Source organism: Teleopsis dalmanni, chromosome 1 (assembly GCF_002237135.1).
Source record: "Teleopsis dalmanni isolate 2A chromosome 1, ASM223713v2, whole genome shotgun sequence".
NCBI classification, from domain to species: Eukaryota; Metazoa; Arthropoda; class Insecta; order Diptera; family Diopsidae; genus Teleopsis; species Teleopsis dalmanni.
In genome coordinates, this window is record NC_051846.1 from 169,167,296 (window position 1) to 169,191,545 (window position 24,250).

General features: G+C 28.1%; 2 protein-coding genes across 2 annotated transcripts in view; both read left to right on the forward strand.

Moving 5' to 3' along the window:
- Positions 1–13,703, forward strand: part of LOC119670142 (muscle segmentation homeobox-like) — a 38,261-nt gene extending 24,558 nt beyond the window's left edge. The window contains exon 3 of the mRNA XM_038080288.1: positions 12,869–13,703. Coding sequence (XP_037936216.1) covers positions 12,869–13,654 — 786 coding nt within the window. The 3' untranslated portion in view covers positions 13,655–13,703. The remainder of the gene's footprint in view (positions 1–12,868) is intronic.
- A 5,043-nt stretch (positions 13,704–18,746) lies between these two features.
- LOC119670149 (ATP synthase membrane subunit DAPIT, mitochondrial) lies at positions 18,747–19,213 on the forward strand. Its single transcript, XM_038080302.1, has 3 exons — positions 18,747–18,828; positions 18,904–18,995; positions 19,059–19,213. Exons 2-3 carry the CDS (start codon positions 18,906–18,908, stop codon positions 19,128–19,130), a joined length of 162 nt encoding a protein of 53 aa, XP_037936230.1. The 5' UTR covers positions 18,747–18,828; positions 18,904–18,905; the 3' UTR covers positions 19,131–19,213.
- The last annotated feature ends 5,037 nt before the right edge of the window (positions 19,214–24,250 follow it).

Here is a 24,250-nt window from a genome sequence, read left to right on the forward strand (position 1 = left end):
AAGGTCAACTTGACTTACACTTGCATATTTTGAATTGCAAATTGCGAAAACTACAATCACACAAGTGTAGTATGTATGTGCATTTGTGTATGTGTGTACACTGTATAAACGTCAGTCAGAATCAGTGAGTACTTCAATATGCAATTATCTGATATACGTTATCCGAAGCACTTATATTTTAATAAATGTTTCATAACAATTTCAAGTGGTTAATATTTCATGAAATATTTAGTAAATAAGCAACAAGGTTGGTTTTTTTGTCACCTTACAACACTCTCAACTGCAGCCATTAAAATGCACTCATATTCAAATCCAATTAATTACATAGAAGGCAAATCAAAAAAAAAACAAAAAACGATGGCGGCTTTAAAGTTATAAATGCAAATACGAGAAAAAAATCATATCGACTACTTGAAAGAGCTACGCCTTCTAAAAGTACCCTACTGCGGTAACATTTTCACAAAAAAAAATAATTTTTTTCTGCTTTCCATTTGCATTGTAATGAAATTAACAAGTACAATTGGCAATAATGCAGCATGCAACGAAAGAAAAGAGGTACTATAAGGCACAAAAAAACAAACCAGCGTACTTCAATTTACCTAACAAAAAAATAGTCGCCTGAATTCAAAAATATTAAAAAGTACTTTGTGCTATTTAGTTTATGCATTCATTTTAAAGGGGGTTTGTGACAGGCCGGACGGAGTAAGGATATTTTAAAATCGAATTAATTTTGAAGCAGCCATTAAAAAACTCACTGGCATTTTTGCTACTTTTCTTCCCTTTTTTTTGAATGCAAATTTTTTTCTTCTCATTTTTTTATTTTTATTTTTTAATTTCATTTTACTTTTTTCTTGTTTTTGTGTATTTTCAAGTTTGCGCTGCATGCGTGCGTGCAACACTTGAAAGACACAACACAAAATAACCGGCAAAAACAAACATGGCTGTCTGCAGTAGTACGTATTAAGCACAGGCAGCAAGAGGCAATGCAAATTAAAAACAACAACAACAAAACAGATGAGAAGAAGAAGAAGTGTACGTAAACTTGACGTAAATGGCATACTTTACTTTCGGCTTAAAGGATATTTGCGCGAAAGAGATGCAAATACGTGAAAGTAGTTTCGCACAAATTATGAAAATTCCTTAAACTAAGAAAAACTGTTTAACTGATGCTGCTGCTGCTTCTAGTGTTGTTGTTACAAGGAAGCAGTAACGAAACTTACTGCATTGTGTCGTCGTATTTTCTCATCATGCGTTTGTTTGTAATTTTGTGTTTCGTATGAAATTCTTTTCTTTAAACTGTGCAACTTCTTTTTTGAAGTTTTGTTTTTTTTCGTATTATTTTTCGTAGTTAAATGACTTACACTTTGCCGTTTTTAGTTTGCCTGTCTGCCTTGTGTCTGGTGCTGCCACTTCAATGAATATTCTTTACCAATGCAAAATCAAGAAAAAAACTTAATTTTCAATCAGAACCTGAAAGCAGAATAAAGTGAAGAATTAAGTGGTTTTAAGTAGCATAAATTTATATTTAAAACTTTAAAAGTTATAGTAAAATTAAACAGAGTTAAGTCAGTAATGTATGAAAAACTAGTTTTTTATATGCATATATGCTTTATTAGACAAAATTGATCTACCATATACGCCAAACACAAATCAACACTTTTTTAAATTGAGTTCTAAAGATATCAGTCTTGTGATAGGTTTGTTGACGGATCACAGCCGATTAGAGAACTAGGTTAAATGATCGAAAATCCCGTTTAATTATTTCTGTCACAGTTGTAGAGAGGACGATGAAAGTGTATCATAACTAGTTTGATAGTGGTTTGTTTTTGTGAGAATCTTGGCCCGAGTAGAACCTCCCTCTATACAATATTTTAAGCTTTGCCAAAAGTTTGAGGTGATTTTTAAACCTCTACGTTTATTATACGGATCTTAAGTGGACCTATGTGCCAACCTAACCTAACATTGAAAGTGTTTTATTGGTTATTTCTTAGTCAGTTTACGTTTCTCCTTTTTCACGACTACTGCTATTGTTACTGTTATTATTAATATTGAAATATTTGTGTGAAAGAATGAATGTAAGTAACTTTTAAGTTCAATAATTAGTTGGCACACTAATTTCGATGGTGGCAAAACTACTTCTTTGGTTCAGCCATGGTTTAGCCATGTTCTTTTTTCTTAAATAATCTATGAGTTTTTGAGTCCGAAGTATTTTTTATTTCGTTATACCAATAATAATATTTATCAATTTACATTAATGGCAGTTTATTAAACTAAACATATAAACTTGTTTATTCAATAATTAATACGTGAACACGTCGGCAATATGTGAAGAGTATTACGACAACTTTGTTTTAAGATAATTTCCATTAATATTATTCCCTATGTATATATATATATATGTTCCAATATATATATTCGAACATATAAATATAAACTTATATATATATAAATATACATGAATTTATTGCTATTGTTCTTAAGAAGGACCACTGATTAATTATTTTTAAATACTTTGTAGAAGGTTTTCTTTACAAAACTTTCTTTTATAATACAACACAACCTTTGATATTAATAAGATATGAGTTCCAGATTTTAATAAAAATTAGATAGACATCATTTTAATAATAATATTAATTTGTTTACAAGACTTATATTTTTTCAAATAATATATCAAAAATTTCCCATTTAATACTAAATGTTGCAATATGTCAAAAAAATCTGGCAGTAAAAATTGTATACAGTCTCTAAGAATCTACATCGCTGGGTCCTTATAAATCTACATTCTTATTATAAATGTGTTTTCATTAATATATATAATCTATTTAATCATTTCTGTGTACATATATACCTGTTCTTCATAATAATCATATAAATTTTAGTAAAGGCCACAATTAATCCAGTGAGAACTTATGTTTTTTTACAATAATTTTTATTACTGTAATCAATTTTTTTTGACATTCTTAATAACAAAAATTAAATATCGAATATAAAACAAAAGTATTTGAAGTACTCTCTTAAAAATCATTTACAATTAGACACTTATATTTTTAGCAATTAGTCATGTATAATCATGTATATCTGATGGCCACTTTGTTTTAATATATCGGTACTGTTTTTAATATTTTGGGGTGCATCATGTAACAATTAATGAAAAAAAAAAAATCATATAAATCAAAATGCACTCCACCGCATGTTCAAATTTTAATTTTGAAAACATTACTTAGAAATTCAACGAATTTGAAGGATAATGTATTTTTATGCAAAATGTATTGAATGGCAGGCAAAAAACAATATCCAGTTTGAAGTAAATTCTACTTAAAAATTTATTTATCAATCAATTTTGTAATGCACTTGTTGTGAAATTATTAGCTACTCGGATGTTGAATATTCTATAGTAATGCAATACCTTTCGGTTTCTTTAAAAATTAGATCGAAAAATCCACAATAAAGTAAGAGTCCTTGATGTAATAATGTAATTATGCTTAAAGTTTAGACTTCAGTACATTTTCAAATTAAATTATGTAAACGTACCAAATAGATCACCGTACTATTCTTTATTTTTATTTTTTTATAAAATTTCTACCTTTTTGTTAGCATTTATTTATTTACAAGGAATATTAGTTTTTTAAAATTCTAGAAAATGTAAGTTTGTTTTTTCTAGTCATATATAGATCCCTCTATTATTTTTATATGTTAAAATAGTTTGATAATTCTCTATAATTAAAAACAATTTTTAAATTATATAGTCTTTTTTAAGACAGAGTCTTTGATTTTTAACATGGATTCACAATGCCACTAGTACATTCCACATATTTTATCAAAAGTCGAAAGCCGAAGTTTAGCAAATATTCTTAAAGAACACCACAATAATTCTCAAGGATCGTAGTGTACTATATTCTTTTCTCATAAACAAATAACTCAATTCTTCTTCCTCTATCATCTTCTTCTGCCAGTGTAGAATAGGGCTCCATGTCTAACACACTAATACCTCACTAATATCACACAAATTAAGGTCGGTTTTCTTTTATTTTTAATTTGCACTACAAATGGTTATAATAATACAAATGTTTTTTATGATGATTTTTATGATATGTTTTTTAGAGCTGTTCAAAGCACGGATACTACAAATCTACCACAATTACGCTCATTTTTTTTTTGGTATATTTTGGTAAAATTCCATCATTTTATTTTCATGATATTCCAAATATATGAATTAAAATAAATATATTAATAACACTAAATATAACATTAACATAATGGTGTGTATTTGTTTCTGCGTCCCTCCAATCTATACAATGATTTGTATTGACTCGCGATCAGATCTAGTCTGGACAGACCTGTTTTATATTATGCTTCTATCATTTCGGGCTCTTCAAAGACTAAACTTTCAATATTTTTCTTAGAAGATTGTCTTTTCTCTTCATATAATATATTTAAAACGTCATATTAAAGTTATTTAACATGATTTTTCGAAAAGGGTATTAAAGATATTTTTTGAATGTTAATTTTATTTGTCCATAGCAAAGCATCTTATGACGAAAAAAATATTTAAAGGTTAAAAGGGTTCGAAGAGATATGAAAAGACAACAACAAAAATTTTAATTAATTTATTGCAATTTGACTGACCATACAAAATCTGCTTTAAGTATTATTATTATTATTTCTTTTGTGTATTTACAATGTAATTATTATTATTATTATTTAGGTATGTATTTTACTTTGGGTACAGACACCGCTTTTAATAAGATGCTGTTACTAAGAGCAAAAAAAAAATTTGTTTTTGCTAAGTAATAAATATCTTTTGCAAAAAAATATATACTAAAACATCAGTTGTGAAATAATTATCAGTGTTATTATTTAATTTAGAGTGATTTTCATTGACATAGATATAGATATAATAAATATCTTTTTTATGTTGTTTTTATACAAATTCGTAGCACATTTAATCTATTAAAAATTATAATAGAGTATTTCAATATGCAAAACATTTTTAAAAACTCATAATATAAAGCATTTAACTTAACAGGATAATGACATAATGAAATTTGTGCAATTTTTTTCAACCAATTTGCGAACTCAAAACGAAAGCTTCTCATCAGTAATTATTTTTATCATTTGCATAAATTTCTGCACTCAGTAATAAAAATTAAATTAAATAACAGAAAAAGAAAATATAAAAAAGATATAATAAAATAGTTAAAATTAAAACAACATACAAATTATAAAATTATGCTAAATAATATAATTAACATTTAAACAAGAGAGACTATGAATATTAATGCAACAGTTGAGGAGCTCTAAAAAGAATTGCACAATGAGGAGAAAGAATAAAACTAATTGAATTCAAGTGGAAATTTAATGACAGATTTTTATAATTTTAATAAAAAATAAAAACATTATTTTTAAAAATTTTTAAAATATGCAGTTAAGTGAAATGTTTTGAAAAATGCGTTACACTTGTTAGCATTTTTGCCAAAAAAAAAAAACAGAAAAAAAAATCCTCATAAAAAGCGAACGCTTCCCGTGCGTTCACATTGATTTATGCAGATTCACACTCATTGTGAAGTTCAGAAAATCATTTATCAACTCATTATGAACAATGATTGCGTTTCCGAAAAGTTTGACAGTTCGGCAATGTTATCATTTAAACACCCTTGAAATGATGCTAAACACTAAGGATTAGCAAACAAAACCGGGCAAAATAGAAAAAAAACCAAAATCGGAAAAAAAGAGGGGTTGACTCTTGCCCAACAAAGGATAGCAGGAAAATATTGTTACAAATTGCAACAGTATGTGACTTAGAGACAGGATTATTTTGTGTGAGCAGAGCAAACCGACTGACAATGTACTGTCAGAGCAAACCGACTGACAATGTACTGTCAGGCAGTGCGTTAAGTGTTATTGTTGATGTTAGTTTGGTGTTGGTCCTGTTAACTCAAGCAGTTTAATTTGCTGTTTATACGATTTTTTCCTATACTAAACAATTTATAGCGATTGCAGTAGAGTAAACAATAAATGCAAATACAACTGCTTCGTCCTTTCAGTTTACCTTCCATATCCTTTGAAAACCACTTGTAACGTAACAAATTTTTATAATCCTTAGAGAATTGAGACACGCTTTTAGTACAATATATTTTATTTTGCTATTGCACTTGAGTCTGTGGGAAATATACTTTTTTCCACATTTAATTCTGTGATTTGTTTAGTGAAATTAAGTTGAACTTTCCACAACACAATTTAACATAAGATTAAGTTGTCCCCCGAGACGTCATCAACGAAATTGAAAATTGACCGTTTAATGTTGCAAACTTCTGGGTTACGTGTTTTCGGGTATAGCAGAGTTAAAAGAAGTGTCATTAATTTAATTAGTTACGAAATTAATACACTTGAATTTAAAAAAAAAAAAATTGAAAATAATTTTGAAATGGTAATTTAAAGTGGGCGTTGATTTTTGATATTTTATAATTTATTTACAAAATTTTATTATGGGAATTTTTTAGACGTGTGGAATAGTACTCAAACTTATCTCAACACAAAGTTACCAATGAATTTAAAATAGATTTTTATATTATTCTAAACTGTTTATTAGAGAATTTGTATATAAAGTGATGAGATAACTCTTATGAATAAGATTAAGTGAGTGATTCATTACTATTATTAGAAGAGATAGTGGTATATTCTGGTCTTTGTGAGAACGGTTGTGCCAACTCTGAATATAATCTAGGTTAGGTTAGGTTTGGTTAGGTTGTACCAGCAATCCAAAGGGAACTACTTCGACCTATTGACCCATTGTGCTACCTTATAAGGGATAAACCGAAAGGTTTAAAACCATCTTTGACAAAGCTCAAAATATAATAGAAGATCTTCTATTTAATAGAAGGTCTTGCTGCTGACCAAAATCCTTAAAAAATGAGAACCCTACAATAGTAAGGTGGTGCAGCGACCGTGCTAGGCACGAACAAAGCAGATGAGATACACTTTTATTATCCTCTTCACAACTGCTACATATATAATTGAAAGGGAAATTTAATCTTCTAGCATGATTTGCAATGCTCTGTAAGTAAACCTACTACAGTAAAATTGTCAATTCCTAGTACTTGCAGTCTCAAAAAAATTATGGGTATTTGGCGGGTACTCGAAATAACTAATTAAAATAATATAAAATGATTTTTTGTTGTTGTAGTTCACTACTGTTCCTAAAACCTCTTTATTTTACTTTAGTATGAAAAAATATTTTTTTCTCGTAGGACCCGTAAAGAAAAATATGTTCCATATATATCATTGATAGGACCCTCGTATTTTAACTAAAAAAACCAATAAGATATTAGTATGCATTATTATAATTTTATAATTTTACTATATTATGAAAAAATTTTATTTTTCTCGCAGAAGTATATCAGTACCTGTAAAGAAAAATATGTTTCATAGGTTTTATAAATTGGACTCTGGTATTTAAAATTCATAGCTTGGCTCCCATTAAAAAAATATTTCATTTTAAAATATTTTTATAGAGTTATTTACATTTTTAAAGAATTTTATTTCGTATTTTTTGTAATTATTATAATTATCATTGCAAATGAAAAATAATATTCAATTCATGATATATGAAAAGTTCAACTATTTTAATTAATATCAAAAAATTTTCAAATTAAAAACATTTTCAGTTAGTTCAAAAATTTTTAATTAAGAAAACAAAATCAAATAATAATAAATAATTTAATAATAAAATATTAAAAATTGCAAACAAAAATCCATTATTAATGTATAGATGGTATATACTATATGTATTGTATATATACTTCTTCTATACTCATCTCACATAAATGTCATATGGATTACGCTCGTGTGATAAATGACAAAAACGTGTCACTACATTAACACTCCTCCGCACTGTCGTTTGCTCATAATAAAGATGACATATTAACACTCTGAGTTTATACTCAAACAGGACACAATAATATAAAAACCTTTAAAATAATACCAAAATATTTTTACATTTTTATATCTTTGCAAATTAATTAAAAATCCAAATAATATGACTACAATGCATCTACTATAATGCAGTATTGCCAACATCAGCAGCAGCAGCAACAACAACAACACCAGAAGGATACTGGCATGCCACAGATATGTACACGGACATAAATATTTGGTCACTCGTTGAATTCTTTTTAATTGAATATCAAATTTCATTTTAAAATAAAAACTTACTCGTTCGCCTTGCTTCTGGGTTTATTTCTTATTATTTAATTGAATTTTATTTATTCTTTTGTTTGTACGGATTAATGTGCAAATAATGCGTGGAATGCGGTTTTTAATATACGAGTATAACACCACCATCGGTGATAAACGTCATTATCTTGTTTAAAATTGTAATGAGGCTATTCGTAATTAACATAGCTTTGATTAACGAGCCACTAATTACCTGGCCATGAAGTTAGGGTTGCCAAGCCAAGTATACGTATACGAATACCTACGTATATAAATAATTATACTTAATTAGTGTTGTTAATGCAATCGCGTGATTAATAGTTTATTGAACATAAAGTTTAAATTGATTGTGTAACTTATTTACGAATGAAGATTTGTACAATGAAGATGTTATCATGTGACTTTAACTATAAAATTTGAATCTCATAAACCCGTGTGTGAACATGAAATAATTTATGTGCCAATATTATTTAGGACCAGGAATCTGCGTTGATAGATATACATGTTTGAAGAACCGACACAAATCTTCATTGGTTATGATAGCATAGGCTCGTTAAAGATTTTAATGTTAAGAAAGAAGATTTAGTGTTACATATTTTTCTACACCTATATTATTATTGCTCCATCTACAAATTGTTCATAGTATGCCTTACTATATTACCCTGGAGACCATTAAAAGAAGTAATTTCCTCTACTTTCTACAACTTGCCAATAACAGATAGAAAGCACTTAAGTCATGTGCAACTTCCAGGTTAACATGGCCCACCTATAACAAAAATAAACTCTCGGAACTCATCAAAAGAGATTGCGTGAACACTGCAAGGCTTACTGCAGTTCTTACTGGTCATTGGTGTGTAGGAACCCACGCAGAGAAATTGCGTATTCCCCATAACCCTCACTACAGAAGTTGTGGAAACCCGCAGGAGAAAGAAACAATAATACATTTTCTCTGTGAATACCTGGCTTTAGCGTTCAGAAGATATAGGTTCTTAGGAAAATACTTCTGTGATAGTTTATCTGACTACTCAACGATGAAGATGAAAGATCTATTAAATTACCTTAATTCGGCGGGATGGATTTAGTCTTTACTCTTCTATACTAGGGTTCTTGTGAGGAATGTGGTATCAAAACTGCAAAAAATCGCTAATTGAGGTACATTTGAAGTTGTCTAATGGCCCGCCACTGCAACCAACCAACCATGCCTTACTATCGCTCATGTATGAGTAAGCTGTTTAAAATAGTTCTTCATAATAATTATTTCACAAGTATATGTAACAATAACAAACAAGTTATCTAATATATATGATATTAATATTATGATATAATTTTAAGTATATATTTAATTAAAGGATGGACGGTCAGTTCTTTTTATACGGAAAGTAGTGAAAGGAAGTGCGAGATTCTTACTCTCTTAGCTAGAAATCTCATACTTCTATCCACTGCTTCCCTTCTAGAAACAGCTGAACGTCCAGCCATTAATTAATATTTATTAGGTATAAGTAAAAACCCTACTCTTTTCTTAGTGATCTGATAAAGCTCAATTGTTTTCTTAAAAAAACAGCTTAGCCAGCTCTAACAAGTCCGCTTGAAGAGCTTTTTAAGCTTTAAGTCCTCTCTTTGGAAATTATATCATTTTAATTAATTGAATTTTTAGCTGACCGTATAGCTGTTTCGAGTATTGCCAAATACCCATCATCAGTGGCCTTGGAAATAATTCTTGTATTTATTTATTCGTAAATAATTATTTTTGAGACTGCAAGTAGCAGGATTCGAACTTGTGCCCTGCCAAATTTGAATCTCAGAGTCAGCGCTCCTTAACCAACTGATCCAAAGCCGTATAATAGATTTATAATAAATTAATATTTTTAAAAATAATATTGTTAAGACCTGTTAGCCAATTATAATGACTAAAAAGAACTTTGCTAAGACTTTTCTTTAAAGTAAAAAATGAACGAAATTATACACAGCATCCATTACATATTTTCTGCACCCCTCCAATTCTTGCTTTAGTGGTTAATTGCTACTAAAAAAAACCAAATTAATCATATTTCACCGAACATTTTTTTATATGTATCAAAACTTATAATATATCCTGTATTCTGCGGTTTTTTCTTGCAAAAGTACTTAGCAACATAAGTCGCCCGCTGCTTGAACGTGTGTAGCGAACGCCGGTGCATTCTTTCCGCATACTTGCGTGTGTGTAGCTAAGATTTGTTTAGAAACTTCAGCCATTTTGTTTCGAAGTAATAATTTTACACTTGAATTATTTGTTGCTTATTACATACTAATTACATACCAAAAAAACAAAAAAAACAGCAGTGTAAACTCGACTGACAAACGCATATAAATTAACAATAGACAAATTTTGATTTTAACCACCAAACCCTCAAGCTTCCTTTAAACTCTAAAGCCTCAAAGACACTTGTACTAAAAAGTGGGCTGTGGTTCTCAAGTAGTAAAATGATTTTCCTTTTAATGCGACTTGAAGGTGGTTTTGCGACAATATTTTAGCAATTATTTTATAATTCCTTTTTTATATATAATATTGTATTTATTTTATTTCATTTTTTTTTTGTTTAATAAAGAGCTTTGAAGTTTTGAATTGCTTTTTTATAGAGAGTTGCCACTTAAAATCAAAGACTTCGACAAATTCGTACAAGCATAAAATTTTAATGCATTTTTAAGTGCAATATTCTTAACCAATTGCTACGAGGTGTTGTTAAGTAGTTTAAGTCGTCTCGAAGTACGCGGTTTTCTTTTATTATAGGCCTTTCAGAATTATTTCAAGATTTTTTTAAATATAAAATATAATTTTTCTCAAGTGTATTTTTCATTGAAATACAATACATTAAAAGCAAAATTATGCATGATTTTTCATTTAGTATATTTTTTCCTTAAATTTTTTTTTTTTTTTGATATTTTCAATAAGAAATGAGGGGACACTATTATAACTACATTTATTACATTATACTTTATTAAAATAAATTTTTTTATATAATATTATAATTACTGTGTAAGAATGTGGCATTAAGAAAAGAAATTTATATAAAAAATGCTAAATATCACAAAAGGCCTGAGTTATAGCTCCCTTGTAACAAACTGCTACCAACGTCTATCATAAAAAACATTATTAAATTAAAGTAATATAAAAATAATTAAACATTGAATAGTTATTTAAAGTTACTATTCCTAACTCTAATATGCTTTGCTATCAGAACACTTATTTTATTGATTGAGTTAATGGATTAATGTCTCACTTAACATAAGATCTAAATATCGTTTCTAATACAACACTATGTTCTCTAATGTTCTATAGACAATGTCCATATATACATATATAGTTCCACATTTCTTTCTTCTCTGAAATAATTTCTCTAATTTTTTAATATTAGTATTATATACATTATATATATATTATTATATATATTATTATATATATTATATATATTTATACTATATATATTAATATTAAAATATATTTCTAATATTTTTAATAATAGAACTTAAGTTCATATTTATTATATTTTTAATAATAGAAATTCGGTTCATGTTTCATATATAAGCATAGAGCATAAAATATTACTAGAGGCCTCAGTTATATCTAACATTCTCACAGACTGCCACTAACATACATCACAATAGGATATATTATAATAAGTTATATTATAAAAAAATGCCATTAATATATTATTAAAAAAATTGATTATTAAGCAGTTACAGATACACAGTGCCCATATATCTAATAAGAAATATCGTCGTTTAGTCTTTACTATATTTTTTAGTCATATCAACTTATGGTTACTGACGAATACATTAATTTTTAAATTCCTTAAATAAAACATTTGGCAACCTTACAGTATATATATATTTCACATGTCATCAAGAATGAAGCTAACCTAACAAAAGTATAATTATATACTAGTTTCCAAGAGCCAGATAGAAACTGATAAGTTACTGCAGGATTTCTTTGACGTCCAGTTTATTACAATTCTTGCAAACTTCACCGCACGTAGTTTTTAGCTTATCCTTATAAATTGTAACTATAAAATACACTGTTAAAATATTATTAGCATTCTGCAGGTTTTTTTTAACGAAAGATAACACAGATTTGATATATTCGCACAATATCCGTTGTACATGATTCCTGCGATTTTTCAGATACTTAAGTTTTATTCCTTCTTCGTCTTTTCTAACATATATTCATCTAGTTATGTGTTTATTGTATATCGTGAAGAGGCCTAAGTACATCAGTTATTTACCTTGCAGATGTCACTTTCAGCAATATGATCTAGTATTTCATTTCCCTTTATGCATTTCTGCCCACATAGTCCATTGCTATGGGCCAATCTATCCATTACTTTCTTGCAGTGCTGAACATTTTTATAAACAATCCGGAAAGTAGGGTTCCTTAAACAGACCCTCATCCCTTAAAGAATTAATAAAACATTCATTACAGTGAAGTGAAAAAATAAAAGATTTTGTATTAATCCGCTTATTGACAACTTCGTTAGATCCTTTTATTCCTTTCGAATGGTTAAATAAAATTAAAATACACAAATTATTTTCTTTGTATACTTATATACAATACCTTTTTATATAAATTAAAATATTCTTAATAAAGAAACAATCATACTAAAACTTTTCCTTTTCTTTCTAGGTTTGGTTTCAAAATCGTCGAGCAAAATGGCGTAAAACGGAAAAATGTTGGGGTCATAGCACAAAAATGGCTGAATATGGTCTCTATGGTGCAATGGTTCGTCACTCGTTGCCACTACCAGAAACAATTCTGAAATCGGCAAAAGAAGACGAATCCGTTGCTCCTTGGCTCCTGGGCATGCACAAGAAATCACTAGAAGCAGCAGACATCTTAAAATCAGATGAAAGTGATCGCGAAACGCCAACTTCCGATGATACCAACACTTCATACTCAGCGGGTAGTACACATAACTCACCCATATCTTCATTTTCCATCTCAAGATTACTTTTCGATGCACCTGCCAAGCATAAACAGGTACATGGTGCTGGTGCACTTGGTCCAAATGATTATGCTGGATTAAATGGTAATCCAGAGCATGTACTCTCACAACATCATCCCTATAATCAACAGCAGCACCTACACCATGTACATCACTTGCAACAATTGCACCAACAACAGCAGCAACATGCAGAAGCACAACGTAGACATCAGCAACATCAACAGCAGCAACAATTGTTGGCTGAAGCTGAGATGCAACGCCTTAGAGAAAGTTCGGCAGCCAAACAGGCACAGGAACATGAAAATAGAGAAGCCGAACAGGATGATGATGATGAATGTGATAAAGAAGAAATCGATATATGTTGTGATGATGATGAGGATAATGAAGAAAAGCTTACGATGAATGCCAATGAACAAGCCAAACGAATTAAGGAAGAGCGACGACAGGAAATGACGGAAAATAGATGAAATTTATTTGTTGATGTTTTATTGTAAAAAAGTTGCATATAAAACAGTTATTATATATATTAATAAATATAATAAATATAATTTAAATTAAGTAATTGAGCATCTCAAACCAAATATTTAAGCAGTTTCAATAAAAGCAACTCGAAATATTTTTAATGCAACAAATACCTACACACATCATTATTTGCAAAACAACACAAATTTTTATTAAAAACAAAATTAATTCATTGTTTACTTAGATTACAAATTATTTATTTATTAAATTAAAAAAAAAAAATTTTCGACTGGCTCAGTGAGTTCCATAGAACACAACGAAAAATTTAAGAGCAGAACTTTCACATCAAATGTTTGGACTTCTCTACACAAAGTATCTAGATACATTCACAACGATCTAAAAAAAGTTATAAATATTTGTGTTCATTGAAAAAAAAAACAAAATTCGCTTAAATTAAAAGTGTAAATAAAAATTAATTGAATTAATAATGTGTTATTTATAATATTAATTAATTTAATAATCGAAAATAATAATTATAAAATTAATTTTTTATACTATTTCAAGCTCTAATTGTGATTTAATTTAGTTAATATTTTTTAAGTTTTATTAAAAGGGTTTATACGTTTATTTCTATTTGTACCAGTGTTTTTCTTTATTTAATATTGGATTTGTTTATATTTGTGTTATTATTAAATTTTCAACTTGTATAAATTTAACATGAAGTGAAGCACTAAAAGACACATTAAACATTTTATTATAAGTAAATAATTTTATTTAATCCAAGTCATTTTAGGCACATAAAATTGTAAATATATTAAATAATTGTCATTTTTAGCTTTAAATAATATACACAATGAGATACACACAATAACAAACTAAAAATCAAACAATGAATATTATTCTTTAAAAAAAATAATAATAAATAATATAAAATAAAAATATTGCAAAAAAAAAAAATATATAAATACAAAGAAATAAATTTAATAAATATTAAATATTTTGCAGTTTTAATTTTAAATTATATATAGTGTATAATAAGAAGTAACGAGTCGTTTGAAATTTCGCGCGCTGTGTATTTTTATCGATTCAAGTTTGTTTTTTGTGTATTGGTGGCACTGTCGTTAATATTTTTTTTTTGTGTTTTGACAGTATGTGGAAGCATCGAAAGCCACCGTGTGAGACTTGAACCCACTAAACCACCTCTTAGGAATGAATGGAGAAGATTTCTACAGCATTGTGAAAACTTTATTCCCGTAATCAGTGGAGAGAGGAGAACAAATAGACTGAATACGTAGCGAGCTAGATTTATCTAAGCCAGAAAGCAAAGCCCATATATTAGTAATGTGGCGAAGTGATATACTATAAGGCAAAAAAAAGACTGAAGAAGTAGGTTGGGATCTTGAATTGAACCTATATCCAGGTGTAGGAATATTTACTGTAGTAAGAGAGAGAGAGAGCAACATCCATAAATCAATGGAAATGGAAATGGTATTAATATATGACAGATAATGGAAACTATATTTAAAAAATGTAACATTAACTCTGTTTCATTTTATTGTTGTTATGAAAATTCATTATCAATATATGTACATAAAAACTTCTTCTAATGTAATATTATTGTTACGGCTATCATTTTCAGTTACTCTTATATAGGCTGCTTTAAGATCATTTCCTGTTAATAACAGCAAGTTATTAAGTTATTTAAGAACGTTCTAAAAAAACCTTTAAAAAAGGAACCATAGACAATATCTATATAGCAATATCCTTTTATGTTATAAAGATCCATAGACAAAAAAATAATATTTGTCTATGATATAACTTATATATGTGATTAGTTCTACATACTTGTATTATGTTATTATGTATATGATAAGTATTTATGCCAGTAATCCCTAAACTGTTGTTATTTTTGTATATCCGAATATCTTTTAAAATTGACTGTTGAACTTCAATGTATTTTAGAACAAAAGATCTTAAAAACATTGGTATCCATTCTTATAAAGAACACTTTTCAACACAGTATTTCAATATTACTGTGATAAATGTTATTATGATAATTTCGTTAATGGACTTTCTTGTCATTTATATAAATAAAATATTAATGTTATTAGCTGTTCAGATCGAATATCAAATAAAAGTAGTTTCATATATCAATATTTATTATTTTGTAAAATATTGCAAGTATTGAGATATCTCGGTACTTCAGATAACAGGTAACACGATAACTCAGTAATCGATAAAGTGATAATAATAAAGATATTCAGATATAGCTCGGTAATTCAGTATTCTATAAAGTGATAAAATAACAAACGTCTTACTTTTATTTCGTACTCTTATTTCTTTCTCGAAAAATTTATAAATTGAACCCTTTGCTTGTTTTATCATATTATAAAAGAGGAAGAATAGCAAATTTAAAAAAATATGAACTCATCCTATACTATTCTGAATATAGAAAAAATTTCTGGAACCAATAACACATTAATTTCGTAACGTTAGAATTTTAAAAAAACTATTTTACATGGTTAACTTTATTACTTTATCGAATTAATGAGTCATCAATCACTTATATTATTCCACTGCTTCACTTTAAATTCTCAGTTGTTTATTTTCTATTTCTATTGCATCATATTATTTAAAAAAGTTAGAACTAAAAAGTTATTGAACTAGAATATGGATCAGATCAACTAATAGATTATCACATTGTTCGCTTTGAACACTGAACAGTTCGTTGATTAGATCATCGATTGTTATTATTATTATTTGCTAAGATACTATTATACATATCACAACTATTAATTCTATTTTATTATTCCTTGAGATATATAAATAATTTAACCCGGTCAGATATATAATCTGTGTATACACTTCACGATACCCTTGGGCGCAATTTAAACGAAAGCAAAGATCTAATTTTCATATAAGTTCTAGTCCAAAAATACTTTTAAATCCTCAAAAAATGCTTAGTGGCTATTCTAAGTATTTCTACTACTACTACTACAACATCTATATAAAGATGTAGCTCTATCTAGTAATACTAAAGACAAACAAATCTTTACGCAACTTATAGCCAACCTAATTAATCTAACCTTTCAAAAAATTTACAGAAATAAGCCTTCTTTGGACTTATATTTGTTAAGTGATAACTGATTAGTACTTAATCCAAATTCCAATCGGTTTGCTCAGGCAGATTACTCAGTATTTTTGTTCTAACTCAATGAAAACCTTTGGATTGTCTTTTGATTTTAATATTTGCGAACATTTTATAATTACTTTCACCCATAATTCGTGGTGATAGTTTTTTATATTATTGATATTCAGATGTCTGAGTTGGTGAAACAGCACCTTTACTCTATTTTATTTGTGGACAGTTTTAAGTCACACTAAATACGGGGCTTTACGGGGCTTTATAAGATGATGGATCTGATGTCTTTGTATCTGCCTGTGTTTATCAAATTTCGCTGTATTTTTAGGATACTGAGAGTTGGATTATTGTGACTGTCAATTGTATTGAACAGTTTCAGAGCACGATCTTTAATGTATTTTTCAACTGAATCCACTCTCAGATCTCTGTGGATATCAGCTCCTCTTACATACCATGGGGCGTTAACCAGTTTTCTTAAGGCAATATTTTGCCCTCTTTGTAGAATTTTTAAAGTTGAGCTTGGCGCTTGGCAAAACGCTATACTGCCATAGAGTAGTCCTGGTTTAATAATTTGCTTAAATATGCTAACTCTATTCTTTATGTTGAGCTTTTTGCTGCTGATGAGCGGGTGAAGGGAGTGTAATATTCGGGCAGCTTGAGCTCGTTTGGACTTGAAATGAGCTTTCCAGGAGTGCTAGTTATCAAAGGTTATGCCTAGGTATTTGAGAGTATCGGCCCATTCTATTTCTTATTCTTCTACCTTTAATTTTCTGGGAGCTTAGCGGCGCTTCCTGGTAATAAAAATTGCCCGAGTGTTTTCTGCGTTCAGTTTTATTTTCCACTTTTTAAAATACTGAACAAGCACGTCAATGTGACCCTGTATGGTATTGGAGACATTGCAGGCTATTTTGTCTGAGTATTATAGTAGTGTATAAGTTATTACATTCACATTTAAAATAACATTTTTTTTATTATATATTATATTTATTTTTTTTATTAAATGAATTTCAAAATATTGCTGGCAACTCTTAACACGTTAAATCGGCCAGAAGTGGCATACTACTTCTCTTTATATCAGTCTTAACAAATGTAGGAATCCCTCAAGTTTCAGTCAATCGGTCATACTTATAGCAAATTTTAAATTGATCAACAAAAGATGGCGCAAGAGACATATTTTAACTACACGTATGACATATGAGTCCGCATATGAGTCGAATAGAACTGAGGCTTGTTCTCCACTTGATATCTAGCACACCCAGTGTACAGATGGGATATTGTCCCATTAGTAGCTCCCTTCAACATTCACTGTCATATAAATAAACATGTTACCCAGTTACTTTGTCACTACTCGACACTCGTCAGAAGATACACATCCATTCTATGACCTTCATTCCCAAACCATTTGTCCGATATCACTGATATGGGCATTTGAAATATCATTAAAGCGATGAATGATTATATGGTTCAAAATAGGGTTCCCTGGGAATAGAAGCCCAAAGTGTTTTAACTTAATTGCTTGCCGTAAAGACTTAAAACCATGGCTTTTGTTAACAAGATAACGCACACATAACTGATCCTTTTTGGAAGATAAACTGCCGCTTGTACCTCATCACTCCATCCTTACTGTCTAATAAATATGTATTTATTTTATGCATTCAATTCCCATTGAACCTAAAACTAGGCAGTTATTTTTTATACGACTGTGTCGATAATACAGTCTATCCGAAAACATAGAAATTCATTTCTTTAAAGTAAAAAAATTTACAATTATAATAACAAAACGTTTTAAACGAAATTTAAATTTATTAAAATTAAATTTATTATGCGACATATATCTTATTATCAAATAAATATTAATTTTATTAAATCTTTATAAAATATTTTAAAATTAATACGCCTTCCAATGAAGGAATGAATTTTCGAACTGTCATTTGTTCGAAAATCATTTACGAAATTACATAAGTCTAACCTCGAAAATTTGACATTTCCATTGCATTTCTTGGCAGTAGCAAACTACGAGAGAACCCCAAAGAAAAAGTAAGTTGTAGGATCCATAAATAATTTATGGTATAAAATCAATTTTGAATAATTATTTTATTGTATATATTGAAGAAATGGCTGGAGCTAGTGATGCAGCTGAGGAAGCAAAATTGACCGGCTTGTCCAAGCATTTCAATGGCACAACCATGCGTGGACGTGCAAATGTAATTTTCTATTTCTAATTACGTAAAGCATTTTAATAATAATTATTTTAATAATTTATTTAGGTTGCAAAGGCTACCTATGGTGTAGTGGGCCTTATTATTGCCTACAACATTCTCAAGCCCAAGAAGAAGTAGATCTATTTTCTTAAGATTAGTGCTTGTAAGCTGTGGAGTTTAACATTTGGGATGAAATCATTAAAATCTAATAGTAAAAATTATCTCGTGTTTTTTTATTTTAATCTATAAAGTGTAGAAAACATTTAAAATAATTTCTACCAAATTATGTTATTTAACGAATTTCAATATTAAATCAGTCGAAAGCAATCGAAGACGTTCTCTTATAAATATGCTCCATGCTTGATGTCATAGGTACCGCCGAAACTCAACACCGGACAGTACATTGATATTGAAATTGTTTGAAAGTACAAAAATAACAAAATGTTGTATTCATACTTGACCCAAATCCTAGTAGATAAAGGATTGATGAGACATTACACAATGGTTAGAATGTGCCGAAGTGATATGATGTAAGATAAAAAAAAGACTGAAGAAGTAGGTAGGTTTCTTGAATCTTACCTGTATCCAGGTGAAGGAATATTTACTACAACAAGCCACATCCATAAATCATTAGGTCTGAAATTCTTGAACGCATTCGGGCATAATAATGAATGAACAACCTCTTGTAGAATAGAACTGCATTTCGGACACATATTGGCAATTGACTGATTTATGCATGACGAATAGCTGCTTAGCGTGTTCTTATATCCTGATCTTAAATCGATAGGGGCTATTCTTTATGTACGAGGAGAACGTCTTTCAGTCTCAAAAGTATAAGTCTTAGTTCTGCTGAAAACTGCGTTGTTAAACAATCGTGATCTTGAAAGGAATACTGCTTCAGTATTATTTAACAAAAAATTCTTATCTATGTTGTTGTAATAGCCCATGAAGATTTATATGCCAAATAATTTGAAAAGAATACCATAGTTGGGTAAAGGATGTGTGAAAGAGTAGAGTGAGAGCAATTTATGGATAGGTGAGATTATTACTGAAGTTAACTTGAGTATTCATTGTAACGAAGTCGGGAATTCGCCACATAAAATAGTGACTGACATACTAATAAATAGGGAGTGTTCTATTCACTGTAACGCCACATGGGTATCTAACAGCATAATAATGTACTTGTTACCAAACTATGTTTTTAGGAGGGCGCACTTGATATTTTAAAGAGACAAGTTGCTATATTTAATAAATTGTTCCTATACCTGTCAAATTACCGAAGAGTTTTCATTAACGACAGGATACTGTATAAAAATGTATTAGTTTTGCACATGTCACCTTATGTTACTTAAAGAAATGTAATTTGTTTATTTTCTAAGGCCTCAAATTATTGCTAATTTTCTTTAGAAACGGTATAACTATAAAGCTCAACTAAGTAGCTTTGATCAGTTAAGTATATCAATTAAGTAAAAATGAAAGTTATATATTGTATAAAATATATATACGTATATAACTTTATATTATAAATAATAAAAATGTTAACAGAGAAGTGGTGCACTTATATATACGTATATAACTTTATATTATAAATAATAAAAATGTTAACAGAGAAGTGGTGCACTTTCTTTTGAGTAGACTTCTTTTGAAGAGTTGTGGAAATCCCCAATAGGAATGTAAACAGGTGACATTTATTCGAAAAATTGACTGTTTTGTGTTACGTCAAATCTTAACTACAACTTTATTCGCTTTGATGTCCACCATCTATTATTATAGATACGCTGTGCATGCAATACGACCTGTAAGATCGTCGATCATCTATTCTCATGTTCCACACACCAAAAACGTATTGATTTTTGTCTTAGACCCATTAAAGTGACAAGGTTTCTTCACTTATATATAACCTACTTTCAAATATATCCCATCCCTTCATCATCCATGTCATAACCTAAAATTCACCTCATCTTTTTAGTTATCTTCTATATAATTCATATTCTATCAAATGTGTTCGTGTGTTGTACTTCATTTCATATTTCCTGCAATATAGATCTCCTTCCGTTACAACAATACTGTCTTCTGTTTCACTTTATTATACACTATACAATAATGTGGCCCCCTCCGCTTTAGTAACCAGTGCCGTAATAATTAATATTCTATTCTACTCAATAACAGCAATTGCTTACAGTAGTGTTTCTCAGCCCAAAACATACTGTGGACCGGAACAATATTCAATGTATGTAACCAGGGCCAATAAAATATTCAATTTGTTTCGCAAGAGCCGGTAGCAAGCTCTATCAGTCCTTGCAAAACGCATTGTAAGGCCTTAACAAATAATATCGTTATGATGATATCACAATATTTTATGAAGCAGTGTTGCTAATAACGCGGTTTGATAGTGGTTCGCCGGTCTGCGAGCCACTGCCAGAACTACATGAAATATGTATAACGACGTCTAAGAATTTTTTTATATATATAAAACCTTTTTATAAAATAAAAAGCATATCGTTTCTGGAATAGAATGTAATGTTTTTGTTATTTTTATTTTCTTCATTTTTTTTACGATTTAATTTATAAATTTTTTTCAGCAGACTTCTCTTCTTTCCCTGCTTTTCAGCAAAAATTTTCATTTTCTGCTTACAAATTCACGTTTTGCAATGTAAGTAAATGTTGGAATCATACTATTATTAATCATGTAATAATGTTTTTTTTTGTTTTTTGTATATTTGAAACAAATATAATAATTAGCTTTTGTTACACATATACTTCATATATAATAATTATTTATGTATTTATTATATTTTCGTATGTTTAATTTTGTTTTTCATTTATTAATAATATTTTCAGCTGTTTGCAAATGTTCACTAAATAATAATTTGCTGTTTACTATTTTAATATTACATATAATAATGAGTTTTAAAAATAAAATTAAAAATAGAAAATTATTAAAAATTGCGTATAAAATGTTAGTTTTTTTTCTTTATAATTTTTTTTTTTTTTGTTGTAAGGAAATTCACAAAAAATAGTGAACAAATTTTTTTAAATAATATTAATTTATTTATTTAAACTGTCTAATATATATAGTTTCATTTATTTTTAAATATTTTAGTTCGCTTTGCCAAATATATCTAAAAATGGTTTTAAAATATACATACATATTTTTCATTAAATATTTAAAAATTTTATTTTTTTAATCTAAGGTAGGGCAGGGCTCACTTAAATAAAACAAAAAGTAAAACAATATATTTCACTATAGTTTTTATATTTAAATTTTCGTTATGGTATTAATATTATTGTAATGCCATTTATCAATTATTTCATAAAGAAAAATGAATTTTATTTTATTTTTAATATTAATATTAATAAAAATTCAGTGGTATTCTACACACTTTTACTTAAAGAACATTTCTTTTTGTTCTGATTATTTTATTAATAATTTATTTTTGATGCCGCGCTATTTTGCTATTTAATTTCCTTTTTAAATATATATATATGTATGTTATATATATTATATATATCATTAGAAAGAAGCCAGTTTTTGTTTTTTATTTATTTTTAAATATGCTTGTTTTACATACTGTAATTTATTTATTCCTCTCATTTGAATAAAAATTTGATTATTAATTCTCATTTGAATATTTTTACGATCTCTTCACCATCGTTTGAGAGAAGAGCACTTTTATAATATTGAAAATCCGGTAATTTATGCTAAAATATTTTTATTTATTTCCGTGTTAAAAGGGAAATAAGCACTCATGATATTTATTAACATGACTTTAAAGGTAAACGGATCTATTACAACCAAGTAATAGAGTTACAATAATAATAAACTGTTAACATCCGCCCTTTAAATTTTTCAATTTAATAAATTCAATTATTCAGTATTTCATAAGGTACATTCTGACCAAATACGTCTCACTATTTCCATTTAAGTATAATAGTTTGCAAGACGGGTCCATGGGTCAATCAGTACGAAATACAGTGCATTAGTTTCTGAAATACTAATTGGATCGTAGTCCCATAATCTCATTTATTGATATAGTCCCTTTTGGAAGTGGTAAACGCCATTTGGTCGTCAAAATTGACAATCTTATTTGTAGTTGCATTTAGATAATATTAGAATCTTTAATATTAGAATACTTTGAAATAATATGTGCATATTATTTTCTAAATAATATGATGTAAACACATATCTCTATCATAACTAATACAGTGTTGGTATATAAGATCTATGTTATATTTCAATATAAATTAAATTAATAACTTTAAGATTATGTACTATCCATATATTGTTCTATAATTCAGTAAGAATGAATGTAACTGTACCAGCAGCTACATAAGTTCGTCATATATACATATTGTAGCTATATCAACTTTTCATAAGCCAGCTTTCCCAAAATTGTGGGTTTCACACAGTACACAGTTCATAATATATAATATTTAATCAATATTTTGATTAAATACATTCTAAAAGTTTAAATGACTTTCTTGAGAAATACTGTATAAGATTTTTGATTTCAAAGCCAGTATTTTCATAGCATTTCGCCTTTAATATTTTACTGTGGATATATTTTATCTTGGAGTTTTATTTGTTTTGAGTGCAGTAAAAGTCCAAAATATTAACGTATTTTATTTTATTGTATATATTAATAATATATATTAATATCTACTAAACTTCAACTAATAAATTGCCCTTATGGTATTCTCTATTTTTAGGAGCTTGTTAGGCTTCTCAAGAATTGATAGAGCGCTAAGACAACAATTGTTGTCTACGTTTAACTTTTACAGATTTCAAGTTTTTTTTTGGTTTGTAGTCCACACAATATTGTTTACAAATTTAATATGAATAATCCATTAATAATAATAATGAACTTGAGACAATTCATAAATTTGTATTAAATTTTTTTCCCTTATAAATGAAATATCTTTACATATTTTTAATTTTTTTTTATAAACATTAATTGTTTTAAGCAGTCATCGTATTGGCATTAAGTTTTACATATACAATAATTTTTATTTTAATGAATTTATTTTAACTTATATATTTCAATCAACAAAATATTTTAATGCTTTTTTTATATATAAAAGAAAATATTTTAATATATTAATAAATATAGCTTTTTACTTGCATAAATATTTAAAACTATTAATACGAACTAAACAATATTTAGCATTTAAGTTACTAAACTTCCTCATATTATCTTTAATTTAGATACATATATAATATATTAATGAATTATTAATAAACTCAAAAAGATTTTTCT